General features: G+C 41.6%; 1 protein-coding gene across 2 annotated transcripts in view; it reads left to right on the top strand.

The window, feature by feature from the left end:
- Positions 1-19,217, top strand: part of LOC139406999 (RIC8 guanine nucleotide exchange factor B) — a 30,951-nt gene extending 11,734 nt beyond the window's left edge. For both annotated transcript variants that reach the window (XM_071150244.1, XM_071150235.1), the window contains exons 7-10: positions 2,401-2,545; positions 10,342-10,486; positions 11,050-11,169; positions 17,655-19,217. In XM_071150244.1, coding sequence (XP_071006345.1) covers positions 2,401-2,545; positions 10,342-10,486; positions 11,050-11,169; positions 17,655-17,757 — 513 coding nt within the window. In that variant the 3' untranslated portion in view covers positions 17,758-19,217. The remainder of the gene's footprint in view (positions 1-2,400; positions 2,546-10,341; positions 10,487-11,049; positions 11,170-17,654) is intronic.
- The last annotated feature ends 470 nt before the right edge of the window (positions 19,218-19,687 follow it).

Genomic DNA, 19,687 nt, shown 5'->3' with positions numbered 1-19,687 from the left:
TAAGCTATGGACAATGAACACAATTGCATTTTATCAATGGCAAATTGAATGCACTGTGATACAAGATCCCGAGGCCATTGTCGTGCCATTCATCTACTGCCATCACCTCATACAGTATTTCAGTATGATAATGCACAGCCCCATGTCACAAGGATCTGTACATAATTCCTGGAAACTGTAAATGTCCTAGTTCTTCCATGGCCTGCATATTCATCAGACATATCACCCATTGAGCCTGTTTGGGATGCTCTGGATCGACGTGTATGACATCGTGTTCCAGTTCCCTCCAATATCCAGCAATTTCGCACAGCCTTTGAAGAGAAATGTGACAACATTCCATGGACCACAATCAACAGACTGATCAACTCTATGCGAAAGAGATGTGTCGTGCTGCATGAGGCAAATGTTGGTCACACCAGATACTGACTGGTTTCCTGATCCATGTCCATACCTTTTTTAAAAAGGTACAGTGCCTTGCAAAAGTATTCGGCCCCCTTGAACTTTGCGACCTTTTGCCACATTTCAGGCTTCAAACATAAAGATATAAAACTGTATTTTTTTGTGAAGAATCAACAACAAGTGGGACACAATCATGAAGTGGAACGACATTTATTGGATATTTCAAACTTTTTGAACAAATCAAAAACTGAAAAATTGGGCGTGCAAAATTATTCAGCCCCTTTACTTTCAGTGCAGCAAACTCTCTCCAGAAGTTCAGTGAGGATCTCTGAATGATCCAATGTTGACCTAAATGACTAATGATGATAAATACAATCCACCTGTGTGTAATCAAGTCTCCGTATAAATGCACCTGCACTGTGATAGTCTCAGAGGTCCGTTAAAAGCGCAGAGAGCATCATGAAGAACAAGGAACACACCAGGCAGGTCCGAGATACTGTTGTGAAGAAGTTTAAAGCCGGATTTGGATACAAAAATATTTCCCAAGCTTTAAACATCCCAAGGAGCACTGTGCAAGCGATAATATTGAAATGGAAGGAGTATCAGACCACTGCAAATCTACCAAGACCTGGCCGTCCCTCTAAACTTTCAGCTCATACAAGGAGAAGACTGATCAGAGATGCAGCCAAGAGGCCCATGATCACTCTGGATGAACTGCAGAGATCTACAGCTGAGGTGGGAGACTCTGTCCATAGGACAACAATCAGTTGTATATTGCACAAATCTGGCCTTTATGGAAGAGTGGCAAGAAGAAAGCCATTTCTTAAAGATATCCATAAAAAGTGTCGTTTAAAGTTTGCCACAAGCCACCTGGGAGACACACCAAACATGTGGAAGAAGGTGCTCTGGTCAGATGAAACCAAAATTGAACTTTTTGGCAACAATGCAAAACGTTATGTTTGGCGTAAAAGCAACACAGCTGAACACACCATCCCCACTGTCAAACATGGTGGTGGCAGCATCATGGTTTGGGCCTGCTTTTCTTCAGCAGGGACAGGGAAGATGGTTAAAATTGATGGGAAGATGGATGGAGCCAAATACAGGACCATTCTGGAAGAACCTGATGGAGTCTGCAAAAGACCTGAGACTGGGACGGAGATTTGTCTTCCAACAAGACAATGATCCAAAACATAAAGCAAAATCTACAATGGAATGGTTCAAAAATAAACATATCCAGGTGTTAGAATGACCAAGACAAAGTCCAGACCTGAATCCAATCGAGAATCTGTGGAAATAACTGAAAACTGCTGTTCACAAATGCTCTCCATCCAACCTCACTGAGCTCGAGCTGTTTTGCAAGGAGGAATGGGAAAAATGTCAGTCTCTCGATGTGCAAAACTGATAGAGACATACCCCAAGCGACTTACAGCTGTAATCGCAGCAAAAGGTGGCGCTACAAAGTATTAACTTAAGGGGGCTGAATAATTTTGCACGCCCAATTTTTCAGTTTTTGATTTGTTAAAAAAGTTTGAAATATCCAATAAATGTTGTTCCACTTCATGATTGTGTCCCACTTGTTGTTGATTCTTCACAAAAAATACAGTTTTATATCTTTATGTTTGAAGCCTGAAATGTGGCAAAAGGTCGCAAAGTTCAAGGGGGCCGAATACTTTCGCAAGGCACTGTATATGTGACCAACAGATGCATATCTGTATTCCCAGTCATGTGAAATCCATAGATTAGGGCCTAATGAATTTATTTCAATTAACTGATATCCTTATATGAACTGTAGCTCAGTGAAATTGTTGCATTTATATTTTTGTTCTGTGTATTTATTTCACATATCTTATAAAATCTGTCTAGATTACTTTTCTTCTAACATATCCTCCAGCAGTGGCAGATGGATCATTAGCTGGCCTGATCACTCAGTTCACTAGTCTAGTGTACTACAGTGTTAATTTTCACTGTGGCTCTGCCCCCATTGGCTGTATTTGTCTCCAGGTGCTGCCCCCGCTGAAGGAGGTCAAGGTCAGGCCGGAGATAGGGTCCACCGTTAGGAACAAGCTGGTGCGCCTCATGACCCACGTGGACATGGGCGTGAAGCAGAGCGCTGCAGAGTTCCTCTTCGTCCTCTGCAAAGAGAGTGGTGAGAGAGAGAGACACTGGGCAGTCTGTATGATAGGGATGTGCACGGTTATTCGAATAGCCGAACGGACGTTAGTATTCGAATACTTGTGTGTGTTCATTTTTGCAGAATAAAGAATATATAATTATGATTGACCTATTTTAACACCGAAAATGTTTTTTCTAAATTAAAATATTAATGTTACATACAGGGATATACCATGACATTTTAAAATGAATAATTTAAGAAAACGACAAATGTCATAGTTTTATGACTTGCACACCGTAAATGTGTAGCTTGTTGTTTATGTTGGCCAATCAAAGCGGCAAAGATGCTTAATGCGTAGCAAGTGGAGTGACGGTTCACTTAATGCAATGCATGATGGAATAAAATAACGGAATTAAAAGTTTAGCAAAAATGAGAAGGAGTAGGCTACAACTGTTGTTTTAACTGAATGGGGTGGCGGAGAAAGTGCAGCATGTGGCCTCAATTATCCTGGCTAGCGATAGTTGGCTATCCTGGCTAGCGATAGTTGGCTATCCTGGCTAGCGATAGTTGGCTATCCTGGCTAGCTATAGCTGGCTATCCTGGCTAGCAATAGCTGGCTATCCTGGCTAGCAATAGCTGGCTATCCTGGCTAGCTATAGCTGGCTATCCTGGCTAGCTATAGCTGGCTGGCTAGCTATAGCTGGCTATCCTGGCTAGCAATAGCTGGCTGGCTAGCTATAGCTGGCTATCCTGGCTAGCAATAGCTGGCTGGCTAGCTATAGCTGGCTATCCTGGCTAGCAATAGCTGGCTGGCTAGCTATAGCTGGCTATCCTGGCTAGCAATAGCTGGCTGGCTAGCTATAGCTGCCTATCCTGGCTAGCAATAGCTGGCTGGCTAGCTAAAAATATCTTCTTCACCCCCCAAGGTTGATGTCTGTGCCCCTGCGGAAATATAATTAGCATAATACAAAAAATGCAAATCTGTCAGTTTAAGCTAGAGATGTTTGTTTTTACATCGGATGCGGTGTCTGTCAGACCATGGACATCCCACAAATTGGTCTTCTCACAAAATTGTATGTAGGGTCCGAACGGTTTGGCCTATAAACTATTATGATGACTCTATGGGAAGGTGAGACGTACATGTCAGTTGTTATGCTCTAGGACGCCTACAGGCCTCATCTGAATGTCCCCTGGTACTTGTTGAAAAAATGAATGGAAGTATACAGTACCAGTCAAAAGTTTGGACACACTTACTCATTAAAGGGTTTTCTTTATTTTTTACTATTTTCTACATTGTAGAATAATAGTGAAGACATCAAAACTATGAAATATCACATGGAATCATGTAGTAACCAAAAAAGTGTTAAACGAATCCAAATATATTTGAGATTGTTCAAAGTAGCCACCCTTTGCCTTTGACAGCTTTGCACACTCTTGGCATTCTTTCAAGCAGCTTCATAAGGTAGTCTGGAATGCATTTCAATTAACAGATGTTAATTTGTGGAATTTCTTTCCTTAATGCATTTGAACCAATCAGTTGTGTTGTGACAAGGTAGGGGTGTATACAGAAGATAGAACTATTTGGTAAAAGACCAAGTCCATATTATGGCAAGAACAGCTCAAATGTGATCCGTTTCAGGAAACTATGCATATGTCGTGGGTCACTATTTCACAGGAGAGTTGTTTGAACGCTAAAAAAAATATATTTGATCAAAATGCTTTTTTTTTGCCAGAAATGCCTTTTCGAACTTGTGAACTTTCATGTGCCTTAATAACAAACATGTATGCCATCTGTAAATGCTAATACAATTGTTAATTTACGAGCCTAGTTGGTTTAGCCAAAGAAACTGTGAGCAACCTTCCCACTAGCCATGATTGGCTGAGATGAGTGGGCTGGACATGCCGAGAGATGCGTTTGGATTGGTCTGCCATATAGCATGCTTTTATCTATTTGAGCTGGTCAGTATGTCTAGGTAATCCTGTCTAACACGGCTTTTAAAAAAAAAACATGTATCTTGTATTAAAACTGCATAAGTGTTGCTCACCACTTTCTGGAGGACTGAAGTCAGTGGAATTTGAGTATGATAGCTAAGGAGATGGAGAAAATACCTGTCTCCGGATTACATCTTAAAACAAAGGGCAACGATGGCATCTGACAGGAGACACGTCCAACCATGAATGATAAGATAGTCTAGCTAGCTACGTTTTCAGACATTACACGTTTCTAATTTTAACAGACATTTTTCTGGCTAGCTATAGCCTAATGTTAGCTAGCTAACATTGAACCTGGTTGGTTAGCTACCTACAGATTCATGCAGGGTAGTGACGCCATGAGTTGCGATTAGGGTTCATTGTTTACCTAGCTAGCTATGTAATGTTAGCTGGCTGGCTAGATAGCTAGCTAATGTTACGTGTATGACCTTATTATTCATATCTCAGAGCCATTTACTTAGCTAGCTATAGACTAATGTTAGCTAGCTAACATTGAACCTGGTTGGTTAGCTAGCTGCAGATTCATGCAGGGTAATAACGTCATGAGTAGGGATTATGGGTCATTGTTTACCAAGCTAGCTTGCTAGCTACACGTCTTAATAAAAGACTTCACTATGCAAGTAACTATTTCGGGTGTGTTCGTAAATTCAGTCTGGCCATCTACTCCGATTTCAGAGCACTCTAGTCTGAGTGTGGCAGAGAGTGCTGAATATCTGATGAATTTACAAATGCTCAACACCCGTTGAAATTGGCCGGTGTCAGTAAACGTCAGCAAAAAAGCGTAGTTAAATTGTTGCCAGCAGCACAGTGACAGTCACCAGCGCTCTGGATAACATAACAGCCTAACCAGCTCTGCTAGGGCGAGTAAAATGGTCAGAGTGGGATGTTCTCTCGTTATGTGTCTGGAAGTAGCTCGCAAGCTAGCCAATGTTAGCCAGTTAGCTTGGGTGCTTGACCTCTGTTGTGAGGTCAGAATGTCCGGATTAATGCGAAATGGTCTGAATTTAAGAACGGACAATCTGACAGCACAGTTGTAGTCACCAACGCTCTGGATAACATAACAGCCTAACCAGCTCTGCTAGGGTGAATAATGTTCAGTGAGCTGTTCTCTCTCACTTAGATGTCTGGAAGTAACTAGCAAGTTAGCTTGGATGCTTGACTGCTGTTGTTAGTACATTCGGATCCACCCTTAAAAAGATGGGTGAAGCAAAAGCTTAAGAGGGTGTGAATGATGCTAAATGGGTGTAGACAAAGAAGGGTTCTCCAATAGTAGGACCAAAACATTCAAAGGCCATTTTCTCAAAAGTGAATTTAAAAGTGAATCAACTTTCAAAGCAGAATAACTTTCCCATTGTTCCTCAACTGTAGTTTATGATTAGAGGTCGACCGAGTATGATTTTTCAACGCCGATACCGATTATTGGAGGACCAAAAAAAAGCCGATACCGATACATTTTTTATTTGTAATAATGACAATTACAACAATACTGAATGAACACTTATTTTAGCTTAATATAATACATCAATAAAAATCCATTTAGCCTCAAATAAATAATGAAACATGTTCAATTTGGTTTAAATAATGCAAAAACAAAGTGTTGGAGAAGTAAACGTGCAATATGTGCCATGAGTTCCTTGCTCAGAACATGAGAACATATGAAAGTTGGTGGTTCCTTTTAACATGAGACTTCAATATTCCAAGGTAAGAGGTTTTAGGTTGGATTTAATATAGTATTTATAGGACTATTTCTCTCTATACCATTTGTATTTCATTAACCTTTGACTATTGGATGTTCTTATAGGCACTTTAGTATTGCCAGTGTAACAGTATAGCTTCTGTCCCTCTCCTCGCGCCTACCTGGGCTCGAACCAGGAACACATCGACAACAGCCACACTCGAAGCAGCGCTACGCATCGCTCCACAAAAGCCGCGGCCCTTGCAGAGCAAGGGGAATAACTAGTCCAAGTCTCAGAGCGAGTGACGTTTGAAACGCTATTAGCGCGCACCCCGCTAACTAGCTAGCCATTTGACATCGGTTACACCAGCCATTAGGCTGATAGGCTTGAAGTCATAAACAGTGTTGTGCTTGCGAAGAGCTGCTGTCAAAACGCACGAAAGTGCTGTTTGAATGAATGCTTACAAGCCTGCTGCTGCCTACCATCGCTCAGTCAGACTGCTCTATCAAATATCAAATCATAGACTTAATTATAACATAATAACACACAGAAATACGAGCCTTTGGTCAATAATATGGTCGAATCCGGGAACTATCATTTCGAAAACAAAACGTTTATTATTTCAGTGAAATACGGAACCGTTCGGTATTTTATCTAACGGGTGGCATCCCTAAGTCTAAATATTCTTGTTACATTGTACAACCTTCAATGTTATGTCATAATTACGTAAAACTCTGGCAAATTAGTCCGCAATGAGCCAGGCGGCCCAAACTGTTGCATATACCCTGACTGCGTGCAATGAACGCAAGAGAAGTGACACAATTTCACCTGGTTAATATTGTCTGCTAACCTGGATTTCTTTTAGCTAAATATGCAGGTTTAAAAAAATATACTTCTGTGTATTGATTTTAAGAAAGGCATTGGTGTTTATGGTTAGGTACAGTCGTGCAACGATTGTGCTTTTTTCGCAAATGCGCTTTTGTTAAATCATCCCCCAGCGTTGCATCGATTATATGCAATGCAGGACACGCTAGATAAACTAGTAATATCATCAACCATGTGTAGTTAACTAGTGATTATGATGTTCAATGCTAGCTAGCAACTTACCTTGGTTTCTACAGCATTCGCGTAACAGGCAGGCTCCTCGTGGAGTGCAATGAGAGGCAGGTGGTTAGAGCGTTGGACTAGTTAACCGTAAGGTTGCAAGGTTGAATCCCAGAGCTGACAAGGTAAAAATCTGTCATTCTGCCCCTGAACAAGGCAGTTGACCCACCGTTCCTAGGCCGTCATTGAAAATAGGACTGTGTTCTTAACTGACTTGCCTAGTTAAATAAAGTGTAAGACCCCTTAAGACCCCTGTAAAAGAAAAAGAAAAATCGGTGTCCAGAAATACAGATTTCCGATTGTTATGAAAACTTAATTAATTGGCCATTCCGATTAATCGGTCGACTTCTATGTATGATATACCATTTTGTAGCTCTGAGTCTCTACTTTTATCCAATGTATAAAAAAAAACACAATTTCAAATTAACCGATTTTGAGCCGGTCGTGCACAAATAAGCAAAGAGAAATGACAGTCCATCATTACTTTAAGACATGAAGGTCAGTCAATACGGAAAATTTCAAGAACTTTGTGTTTCTTCAAGTGCAGTTGCAAAAACCATCAAGTGCTATGATGAAACTGGCTCTCATGAGGACCAACCACAGGAAAGGAAGACCCAGAGTTACCTCTGCTGCAGAGGATAAGTTCATTAGAGTGTCCAGCCTCAGAAATTGCAGCCCAAATAAATGCTTCAGAGTTCAAGTAACAGACACATCTCAACACCAACTGTTCAGAGGAGACTGTGTGAATCAGGCCTTCATGGTCGAATTGCTGCAAAGAAAACCACTACTAAAGGACACCAATAAGAAGAAGTGACTTGCTTGGGCCAAGAAACACGAGCAATGGACATTAGACCGTTGAAAATCTGTCCTTTTGGTCTGGAGTCAAAATTGTAGATTCTTGGTTCAAACCGCTGTCTCTTTGAGACGCAGAGTAGGTGAATGGATGATCTCCATGTGTGGTTCCCACCGTTAAGCATGGAGGAGTGATTGTGTAGAGGTGCTTTTCTGGTGACATTGTCTGTGATTTATTTAGAATTCAATTCACACTTAACCAGCATGACTACCACAGCATTCTGCAGCAAGATGCCATTCCATCTGGTTTGTGCTTAGTCCCACTCTCGTTTGTTTTTCAACAGAACAATGACCCGATAAGGGCTATTTGATCAAGAAGGAGAGGGATGGATTGCTGTATCAGATGACCTGGCCTCCACAATCACCCGACCTCAACCCAATTGAGATGGTTTGGGATGAGTTGGACCACAGAGTAAAGGAAAAGCAGCCAACAAGTGCTCAGCATATGTGGGAACTCCTTCAAAACTGTTGGAAAAGTGTTCCAGGTGAAGCTGGTTGAGAGAATGCCAAGAGTGTGCAAAGCTGTCATCAAGGCAACGAGTGGCTACTTTGAATAACCTCAAATCTAATCCAATATTTTTTGGTTACTACATTATTCCATATGTGTTTTTTCATTGTTTTAATGTCTTCAACGTTATTCTACAATGTAAAAAATAGTAAAAATAAAGAAAAACCCTTCAATGAGTAGGTGTTCTAACTTTTGACTGGTACTGTGGAGACTGTTTAGTGCCAGAAATAAGGGGTTACAGACATGTAAAAAAAAAACACACACAAAAAACATAATAATAACACATTTTTCCTGATCTTTATCTCTCAGATGTACAGGCAATTCAGAAAGTATTCAGACCCTTTGATTTTTTCCCACATTTTGTTATGTTACAGCCTTATTCTAAAATGGATTAGATTGTTTTTTCCCCAGCTCAATCTACACACAATACCCCATAATGACAAAGCAAAAACAGATTTTTCTATTTTTTTTGCAAATGTATTCAAAATCAAAACTGAAATATCACATTTGCATATGTATTCAGATCCTTTACTTTTTGTTGAAGCCCCTTTGGCAGTGATTTCAGCCTTGAGTCTTCTTGGGTATGACACTACAAGCTTGGCACACCTATATTTGGGGAGTGTCTCCCATTCTTCTCTGCAGATCCTCTCAAGCTCTGTCAGGTTGGATGGGGATTGTCGCTGCACAGCTATTTTCAGGTCTTTCCAGAGATGTTCGATCAGATTCAAGTCCGGACTCTGGCAGGGCCACTCAAGGACATTCAGAGACTTGTCCCGAAGCCACTCCTGTGTTGTTTTGGCTGTGTGCTTAGGGTCATTTTCCTATTGGAATGTGAACCTTTGCCCCAGTCTGAGGTCCTGCGTGCTCTGGAGCAGGTTTTCATCAAGGATCTCTCTCTGTACTTTACTGTTCATCTTTTCTCGTTCCTGACTAGTATCCCAGTCCCTGATGCTAAAAAACATCCCTACAATATGATGATGATGCCACCACTATGCTTCACCTTAGGGATGGTGCCAAGTTTCCTCCAGACGTGATGCTTGGCATTCAGGCCATAGAGTTCAATCTTGGTTTCATCAGACCAGAGAATGTTTTTTCTCATGGTCTGAGAGTCCTTTAGGTGCCTTTTGGCAAACTCCAAGTGGTCTGTCGTGCCTTTTTACTGAAAGTGGCTTCCATCTGGCCGCTACCATAAAGGCCTCATTTGGTGGCGGGTTGCAGAGATTTCTGTCCTTCTGGAAGGTTCTCCCATCTCCACAGAAGAACTCTGAAGCTCTGTCAGTGATCATTGGGTTCTTGGTCACCTCCCTGACTAAGGCCCTTCTCCGCTGATTGCTCAGTTTGGCAAAAAATAATGGAAAAAGGTGAGGGGTCTGAATTCACAGACACTTCAGTCCAACCCCAAAAAATCAAAAGGAATTTTGTTCTGTTGTTCCATGTAGTGAATGTGTTTCTATGGGCTAATGTCAGTAAGGCCAAGTAAAATGTTTGAAACTCAATTTTTATATACTTCAAGGGGTCTTAAATCTAAATCAAATACCAAAATGATCCTTGTTATGTCTGTCTTTAAACGGTTTTTCGAATATCCAACAAAAATGTATGATACTATTCGAATAGTGAAATGAGTTCAAACCCCCATCCCTACATAAAGTACAGTTGTCCATGGTGTTGTACTGATTTCTCCCCCTCTAATCCTCCAGTGGACCACCTGTTGAAGTACACTGGGTATGGTAATGCAGCAGGACTCCTGGTGGCTCGAGGCCTGCTGGCAGGGGGGCGAGGAGAGACTCTGTACTCAGACGACGAAGACTCTGACACCGAAGAGTACAAATCGGCTAAACCTTTGTGAGTAGGCAGAAGCTTTGAATACATGACCATAGACACACATGCCTTGCTTTGAATTACTAAATGTTTGGATTAAATGTTGTGTTGGCTTTAGGGTGTATCATGGGAGTGCCACAACATGTATTTAACTACAACAGAATCCATTGGGCCAAGGGGTGTTTCATCAATCACTTTTACGTGACACCACTTAAGTGTCACTCTAGTGGCCAGGGCTGTTCGATGTTGGTTCTGGAGTGCCGAAACACTTCTGGCTTTCACCCTCTCCTTCTTAAAAGGGACTTAATTCAGACCTGTGACAAGGGACTTATTCAGACCTGGGACACCAGGTGACTGCCATTATCTACCAGGTATTAACAAAAACAGAAATGTTTTGGCCTTCCAGCACCAGAATTGAACAGCCCTGCATTCTAGCCAAACATTCAGGACAGTCAAGCATTGGGTCATTTTCACCATCATTATTAGGCTGTCATTGTAAATAAGAATTTGTTCTTAACTGACTTCCCTAGTTAAATAAATGTTACACACATTACGTCTTCTCTCTGTCCTATCTCTGTCTGTCTCAGCATCAACCCAATCACGGGTCACGTGGAGGAGCCCATGCCTAACCCCATCGAAGACATGACTGAGGAGCAGAAAGAGTACGAGGCCCAGAAATTGGTCAACATGTTTGACAAGTTGTCAAGGTAAACCAACCACCACACAGCCTCATCATGTATGAATGCAACAACAACTGTGTTTGCCAGCAGTGTTTCTATTCATTGTAACCCTCAATGCCAGATTATTAACCTTTCTGAATTATATAGCTTTGTATCCTGTTTGAATGATTCCCTATGGCTTATTATTTGTCCCCCTGAACCTGAACGTCTGCTGTCTTCATTCATACTGGCCTTTCCTTAGCAAGCAGAACCTAGCGCTACTCAGAGAATGATGTGGATGCGAGGCTGAGTGACACTGAGCGCGCTCCCTGCCAACCAGTTCATTTGAGGAAGAATCTCCTGCCGTTAGCCCCGGTGCTCAATTAGGCCTCGGCCATACCACCTCGGCTGCCGCTGCATTCAGCTGGAGTCAATGGAAGCTGCCGCTGTTGGCGTGCCGCTGCTGCATCATTACCAGAACGCCATTAATTAGCGTCCTAATTGGCCCACACAGTGGGGTCGGAAGCCCTCGGCTCCTTTCTACTCCTTTATGTGGTACTTTATGTCAGGGTTTTTAATAACATGTCTACTTCCCTTTATTCACCTTTCTCCTCATTCAGCCCACGAGCCAAACATTGTACGCTAACTGACAGGGGAGTAGGACTGAGACATAGGCACAATTAGAAAGAAGAGGCATTAGTTTTGGGGTGGAGGGGTGACTATGTTTACAGACACAAGAAAAGCTGACGTTGTCATTGTTCAGCCACAGAGAGGGGGTTGAGTCGTAATGAGACGCGTGTGCCTGTCTACAAGAGGCTGATTCCTTTCCTCTGAAGCCAGATCCTCCTCCTCCTGTATCCCTCCAGCTCTCTATTCTGCTGTGTCGGTCGGTGTCAAGTAGACATGGCGAAAGGGAGAGGGTGATGACACAGGTTTTTATCCCAAATGGCACCCTATTCCCTATATAGTGCAGTACTTTTCACCAGAGCTGGGACTATATAGGGAATAGGGTGCCATTTGTGATGCAACCACAGTCACCAGCTGCTGCAACCACAGTCACCAGCTGCTGCCCTTCCTATCCAACATGCCACGATGGGCTCTCAGGAGATGGCTCAGGGCCCTGCAAGAATGTGCTTCCCCTCGCAGCTTACCTGCTCCTCCAATTAGCACATGCTCTGAATCTGACCCCCTACACAAACCATATCTGCTTGCCTGGGTCCTCAGATCCTGCAGAGTGGGGAACAGGACAGGATGCACCATGGGATTAATTGGTAGAACGGACTACAATGTAGGAGTGTTGTGAGTGGGTTTTTTTCTTCTTCTCTAGACTCATTATCTTGTTTTTCACCCTGTTAGAACTTATTATATCTTTATAAAGCCCATCTCTGGTTGATGTGATTGGGATTGGCTTGGGACAGGTGGATGGCTGAATGGCACTCTCTGTCTGGAGATACTGAAGTGTCCTGAAGGAGGCTAAACCTCAAAAACGTATCTGTCAACAACACTGACCCCATAACCGTTAACCTGCCATCTTTCCGCCATAGCCTGCCATATACAGTACACAATCAATGTCTCACTAAAAATCCTTCTTTAACCTGTTTCCTCCCCTTCATCTACATTGATTGAAGTGGATTTGACAGGTGATTTAACATAGCATTCACCTGGTCAGTCTATGTCACGGAAAGAGCAAGTGTTTCTAATATTTTTTGGTCTTGGTTATTGTTGATGGTTTCATTACACATTTGATAGAGGATGTGGCACCGTGAAACAGGGTTGTGCGTAGTCGTCAGAACTCACCCCAGCTTACGTATATATTTTTTTATAAAACAAATGATTTAGTGCTTTTCACTGAAAGGACATGAGATAAGATCTTCAAATTTCCTTTGTGCCGTATTCATACCGCACAATCATATTACATGGCTCACCTCCAAGTCTTCTTTATCATAGTCCTCCTCCAGAGCTTTACTCTGTTTTTTGGGGGGAGGAACCAGGAATGAGGAGTTATATGTTAATTTGTGTTTGAATTGTGCAAATGAATGCAAATGTAGCCATGGTTTTAAGACTTTGATTGGCTAATTCTGTGATAACGCATCTGAGAGGGAGCTGGTGGCACACAGTGCAGATATAATTGGATTAGGATAGAGGGCCTGGTGTGGCTTTGAGGAGATTACACAGAGCACTGATCCTGTAATTAAACTGACCCACAGAGGAGAGGAGAGCGTGGAAGGGGAGATGACCAACAATAAGAGTTTGTGTGTGTGTTCACATGTGTTTGAGTGAATGAAGGGGGGGACGGGTCGTCAGCCAGGGTTCTTGAGCGCCAGATGTAAGAAAAAAAGAAGTGCCACCACCACTCAACAACGGTCCTCTTTAGAAGGTGTAGAATGCATGACACAAAGGGTTTTGAGGTTCAAAGCAGCACATGTGGATTGTGGCAGCAACAGATTTGTCTACCAAATGAAACATGTGGGCGTTGTACATTATTGTGTCAAATGTTGAAGGGGAAGATTTCTGAATCCATAAACTGGGACTAAGCATCTGCTTAAATAACAAATGTTCTATATGCTTCTTGTTCGGTTCCATTACAGGTTGTTATCAATAAAACTTTACAATACAGTGTAGAGCACATATGTCAGAGTCAAGGCCCGCGGGCCACATCCGGCCCGCAAGAAGGTTTTTTACGGCCCCTGGGATGATCTTGATTTATTATTAGAACCGGCCCGCAGCAAGCCGGCAGCCCGCAGATCTTTTACACGCACCAATACTACATTTCCCACAATGCAAAGGTGACGCACCGAGCAGTAGGCTGCTTCATTTCAATATTTATTGGCACAGCAGTCGTCAGCATCACAGTAAAATTAACTTTCAGATACCCATCAAAAATGGCAAAACGGAAGGTGGATACTGAGAACCGGGGGTTTCAAACAAGGTGGGAGTCGGAGTATATGTTCACGAAGGTAGCTGGAAAACCTGTGTGTCTTCTGTGTGGAGAAAGTGTGGCGGTACTGAAAGAGTATAATCTGAGACGACATTATGAAACGAAACACGCGGACAAAAACAAGAATATGGACATGGAACAAAGGCTACAAAAGGCAGAGGAATTAAAACGAGGCCTCAAATCTCGACAGGCTCTGTTCAAAAAAGCCAAATCACAAGGCCAGGCTGCTGTCAAGGCCAGTTTTATTTTGGCAGAAGAGATCGCTAAATCAGCCCGGCCATTTACGGAGGGGGATTTCATCAAAAACTGCATGATTAAAGTTTGTGACGAAGTTTGCCCAGAAAAAAGGCAACTCTTTTTAAATGTGAGTCTGAGCAGAAACACCATTGCCGAGAGAGTAGACCAGTTGTCCATCAATCTAAAAGAGCAGCTTGTGAAAAAGGGAAAAGATTTTATTGCATATTCCTTGGCTGTGGATGAGAGCACCGACATTTCTGACATTGCCCAGTTGTCAATTTTCATCCGCGGAGTGGACTCCAACCTAAGCGTGACAGAGGAGTTTTTGGCTTTACGTCCTATGCATGGCACAACTACGGGGCATGATTTGTATGAAGAGGTGTCAAGATGTGTAAATGAGATGGAGCTGCCTTGGGAAAAACTCGTGGGTTTGACAACCGACGGAGCACCTGCGATGTGTGGACACAGGAGCGGACTGGTGGCGAAGATACGGGAAAAGATGCAAGAGGAAAACGCGACAGGTGAGCTGACAGCTTATCATTGTATCATACACCAGGAAGCGTTGTGCGGTAAAGCCTTGAAAATGGAGCATGTAATGAGCATCATCACGCGCACAGTTAACTTTATCAGAGCCAAAGGTTTGAATCACCGCCAGTTCAAGGCATTTCTGACGGAGTTAGAAACGGAGCATGGTGATTTGCCTTATCACACAGAGGTGCGATGGCTAAGCCAGGGAAAGGTGCTTCAAAGATGTTTCGAGCTTCGTGAGGAGATTTGTCTGTTCTTGGACAGCAAAGGGAAAGACACAACACAACTCCGAGACGAAATGTTTCTGTGTGAAATGGCTTTTCTGTGTGACATTACGAGTCATCTGAATGCAATAAACTTGCAGCTGCAGGGTCGGGATCGTGTCATCTCTGATATGTACAGTACAGTGAAGGCATTTAAAACCAAACTGACTCTGTGGGAGACGCAGATGCGGAAAGAAAATTTGAGCCACTTTCCCAGCTGCCAGACCATGAAAGAGAAGCTCTCTACCAGTGCGTTCCCGAGCACACAGTTGGCTGATAAAATAGGTATGCTTGCCGCTGACTTTCGACGCCGATTTGCTGACTTTGAAGCACAAAAAAGCAGGTTGGAACTGCTCGGTAACCCATTTGCTGTTGACGTGGAAAGCTCACCACCAAACCTCCAAATGGAGTTGATTGACCTCCAATGCAATGATGCACTGAGGGCAAAATATGCGGCAGTGGGTGCTGCGGAGTTCGCCCGTTTCCTCCCCGGCACAATGCCCCAGCTGCGCATCCAGGCTGCTCAAACGTTGTCTATGTTTGGCAGCACATACCTGTGTGAACAACTGTTTTCTTTGATGAACCTGAACAAAACATCACACAGAAGTCGACTTACTGCTGAACACCTCCACTCAATTCTGAGGATTTCTTCAGCTCAGAGCCTTACCCCGAACATTGATGAACTTGTGGAAAAGATGGGACACCACCAAGTATCACCCTCAACCTCAAACAAGTGAACATTACTGTGCAATCACATATTTAGAGTTTTTACTCAGTTCAAGTTTAAAAGTTAAAATGTAATATTTGTTTTCACTGCATGTTACTTCTCCTTAAACAAAGTGTTGTTTTTGATTAATAGATTTTTGCACTTTATTTTTTTGTATTTCAATCCAATTATATTTTAAAAATATTTCAGTTGAGTGGATGATAGAAAATTGCTATTATTGTTTTTTCTTTGAAGTAAATTTAGCCCACTTTTGCTAAAATAGAAAATATAGTCTACTGATGGTGCCTTGAATACCGGTTTCTTTCATTTAATGTTCATGTTATGGGGATATTTATATAAAGGAAATTTGTCTTTTGTGTCTGTTGAAAATTAAAGATTACTGACAGAGCCATAAGAAAATATTGCTTTATTTATCTGATCATATTGTAATATATTTGTTAGGTTTTCAGTAGGTTCAATTAGGTTCACTAGACTATATGCGTCATTTAAAAAATTTTCAATGAACATTCGAACAGTCCGGCCCTCGTCTTGTAGCTGATTTTTTTATTTGGCCCTCCGTCCATTTGACTTTGACACCCCTGGTGTAGAGTGTTCGGTTTGGCTGCTGTGTGGCAAGGAGACCCCCAGCTCCGCTAAAACCATTGACCACTGCTGCATGCCGTTTTTAAGAGATTTTTAAATAAATGTTATAAAAGTTTGGTTTTAATATCAACACCTCTTGAAGAGCACAGTCAGAACTATACATTTTCGATTATTCCACAATTATCTCTACCATAATTTATACAGCAAGTAACTGAATGCTTTTCATGATCAGTAAACATCAATTGATCAATTATTTTTCAGATACGTGAGGGTAGCCTATCCATTTGGCATGGAGCTCGCTAGCTAAGCAAACGTGCCATTTAGCTTGTTTCATAAGAGATCTGACCTTTTGGAAATACCTTGACATCGACAAGTCCTCATCCTGGTAGTTGTCAGTCAAGACTGTCAGCACCACTATAGATGGCAAGCTAAAATAGACATCTAGTTTATCCCCTGAAAGTTAGCATGTTAACTAGCCATATTGACATGATCAGTTATTAGCTAGATAGACAATTTGTGATTAAACACTCTTAAAAACATTGCAATGGGATAATGTTAGCTAACTTCGCTAGGTAGGCTTATGCTGGTTGGAGAAAAAAGTATATTAGTTCTACTTACCGCTATGTTTAGCCAACTTTACTGCATTTCTACCGTTAGCAAAGTAAACATTATAAGCTAACAGTACATCGGCAAATGCGCCCTTCTACTGCTTGACAAGCATCCTTCTGGGGTGCATCCTCTTCTCAACCTTGAGTGACTGTGAGACATCGTCTGGTTTGTAACATGTTTGTTTTCCTCTGCACTCCCCCTAGTCTTTGTTGGTGAATATTTGTTTTCTCCTGCTGTGATTTCCAAACTGTTGTGAATATCACAAAGTAATATTCTTGTTTCTAACAGGGGTTGTGCTCAATTTGAATAGAATATAGTAAATTCAGGAAGTGATTTGAATTTAAAATAGCTTCTACTTTTCAGTTTATTGAGAAGTCATTGAAAATAAATGACCTTCTTTCAATTCTTGAATTCTAATTTTTGTTTACTTCCTGAATTACTGCCTTCAATTCAAGTTGAGCCCAACCGTGGTTTCTAATCACCATCAAACACGGTTCTCCAGACCAGGGTCGAATTCATTTTGAAATGGAAAATGAAAACAAGTGTTTCTTATTGGACACGTTCAGGTAGTCCCGGGCTGTTTCAGTTTGTTGCCTAGTGAATACGACCCAGTTGTGATGTTGTTTGTGTCTGTTTTTGTGCTCCACAGGCAGCAGCTGATCAGACCAATGGGGGTGAGGAGAGACGGCACACTGGCACCCCTAGAGGAGGCTCTTAGACAGCCCACGGCTGACAGCTCAGACTCCGACTAGAGCCAGCCACTACGACACAGATCAGACCACCCTACACAGTGCCCTCAGAAAGTATTCATACCCTTTTACTTATTCAACATTTAGTTGTTACAGCCTGAATTCAAAATGGATTGAATATCATTTATTTTTCAACCAGCTACACACAAAACCTCATAATGACAAAGTGAAATAAAGGTTCTTAACATTTTTGCAAATTTATTGAAAATACAGAAATATCTAATTTACATAAGTATTCACACCCCGGAGTCAATAGATGTTATAATCACCTTTGGCAGCAATTACAGCTGTCTCTAAGAGCTTTGCACACCTGGATTGTGCAACATTTTCCCATTATCCTTTTCAAAATGGTTCAAGCTCAGTCAAATTGGTTGTTGATCATTACTAAACAATTTAAGTCATGCCATAGATTTTCAAGCAGCTTTAAGTCAAAACTGTAACTCTGCTACTCAGGAACATTCACTGTCTTCTTGGTAAGCAACTACAGTGTAGATTTGGCCTTGTGTTTTAGGTTATTGTGGAAAGCAGACTGAACCAGGTTTTTCTCTAGGATTTTGCCTGTGCTTAGTGCCATTCTGTTTTTTTTTTTATCATGAACAACTCCCCAGTCCTTAACGATTACAAACATACCCATAACATGATGCAGCCACCACTCTGCTTGAAAATATGGAGTGTTACTCAGTAATGTGTTGTATTGGATTTGCCCCAGATAAACAGTTAATTGCTTTGCCACATTTTTTTGCAGTTATACTTTAGTGCCTTGTTAAGCACATTTGACTTCTGAACTGGTTAAGGCTTGCCATAACATAGGGGTTGAATACTTATTGACTCAAGACATTTCAGCTTTTCATATTTATTTCATTTCTAAGAATTCAGGAAAACATAATTCCACTTTGACATTATGGAGTATTGTATGTATGCCATTGACCAAAAAAATCTAAATGTAATCAATTTTAAATTCAGACTCTAACAAAGAAATAGTGGTGTGAATACTTTCTGAATGCACTGTACCTACAGTAGGTCGTGTCCAGCGCAGAGGTTCCCTCCCTCCCTCACTTGCTGTCTGTCTTCCTCTGTCTGTCAGAGACTGAAGGGGTCTCACCCTTTCTCCATAGGCTGTTCTGTTCTCTAAAGCTGACTTGAGCCTGACTTGATACAACAAAAAAGCTGATTTTTAAGCCTGACTTGATACGACACAGGAAAAGATAGGGTTACGGTCGAGCACATCCTCCCGACCACAGCATTGTTACTACTTTAATGTTTAGTTTGAATTTTTTTAATGAACCATTTCTCCACTCATGCCTCTCAAATTTGATAGAATGAAAGATAGTTCTTAATCAAATTGCTGTATAGATGTGAATCACTAAAAGCATGGTTGACAGGGTGGGGTTTGGCCAAATTGTAATTGAATTTGGATAGGAAATCATTCCTTAGATATATAAATATGTTGATTTTGTTCTTTATATGTTGAATGTGTGACTATTTATTAGGATGAGTGCTCACAGAATAAATCGTAAAAGAACGCGTGCGTGTGTGTGTATATACAGTACCAGTCAAAAGTTTGGGGACACCTACTCATTCAAGGGTTTTACTTTATTTTTACTATTTTCTAGATTGTTTAATAATAGTGAAGACATAACTATGAAATAACGCATATGGAATCATGTAGTAACCAAAAGTTATCTCAAATATATTTGAGATTCTTCAAAATAGCCATCCTTTGCTTTGACTAAGGCTTTGCAAACTCTTGGAATTCTCTCAACCAGATTCACCTGGAATGCTTTTCCAACATTCTTGAAGGAGTTCCCACATATGCTGAGCACTTGTTGGCTGCTTTTCCTTCACTCTGCAGTCCAACTCATCCCAAACCATCTCAGTTGGGTTGAGGTCGGGTGATTACGACATGATATGTGTTATTTCATAGTTTTGAGGT

This window comes from Oncorhynchus clarkii, chromosome 1, assembly GCF_045791955.1.
Source record: "Oncorhynchus clarkii lewisi isolate Uvic-CL-2024 chromosome 1, UVic_Ocla_1.0, whole genome shotgun sequence".
Taxonomy (NCBI): domain Eukaryota; kingdom Metazoa; phylum Chordata; class Actinopteri; order Salmoniformes; family Salmonidae; genus Oncorhynchus; species Oncorhynchus clarkii.
The sequence above is the reverse complement of the archived record's forward strand: the minus strand, read 5'-3'. Positions and strand labels throughout refer to the sequence as shown.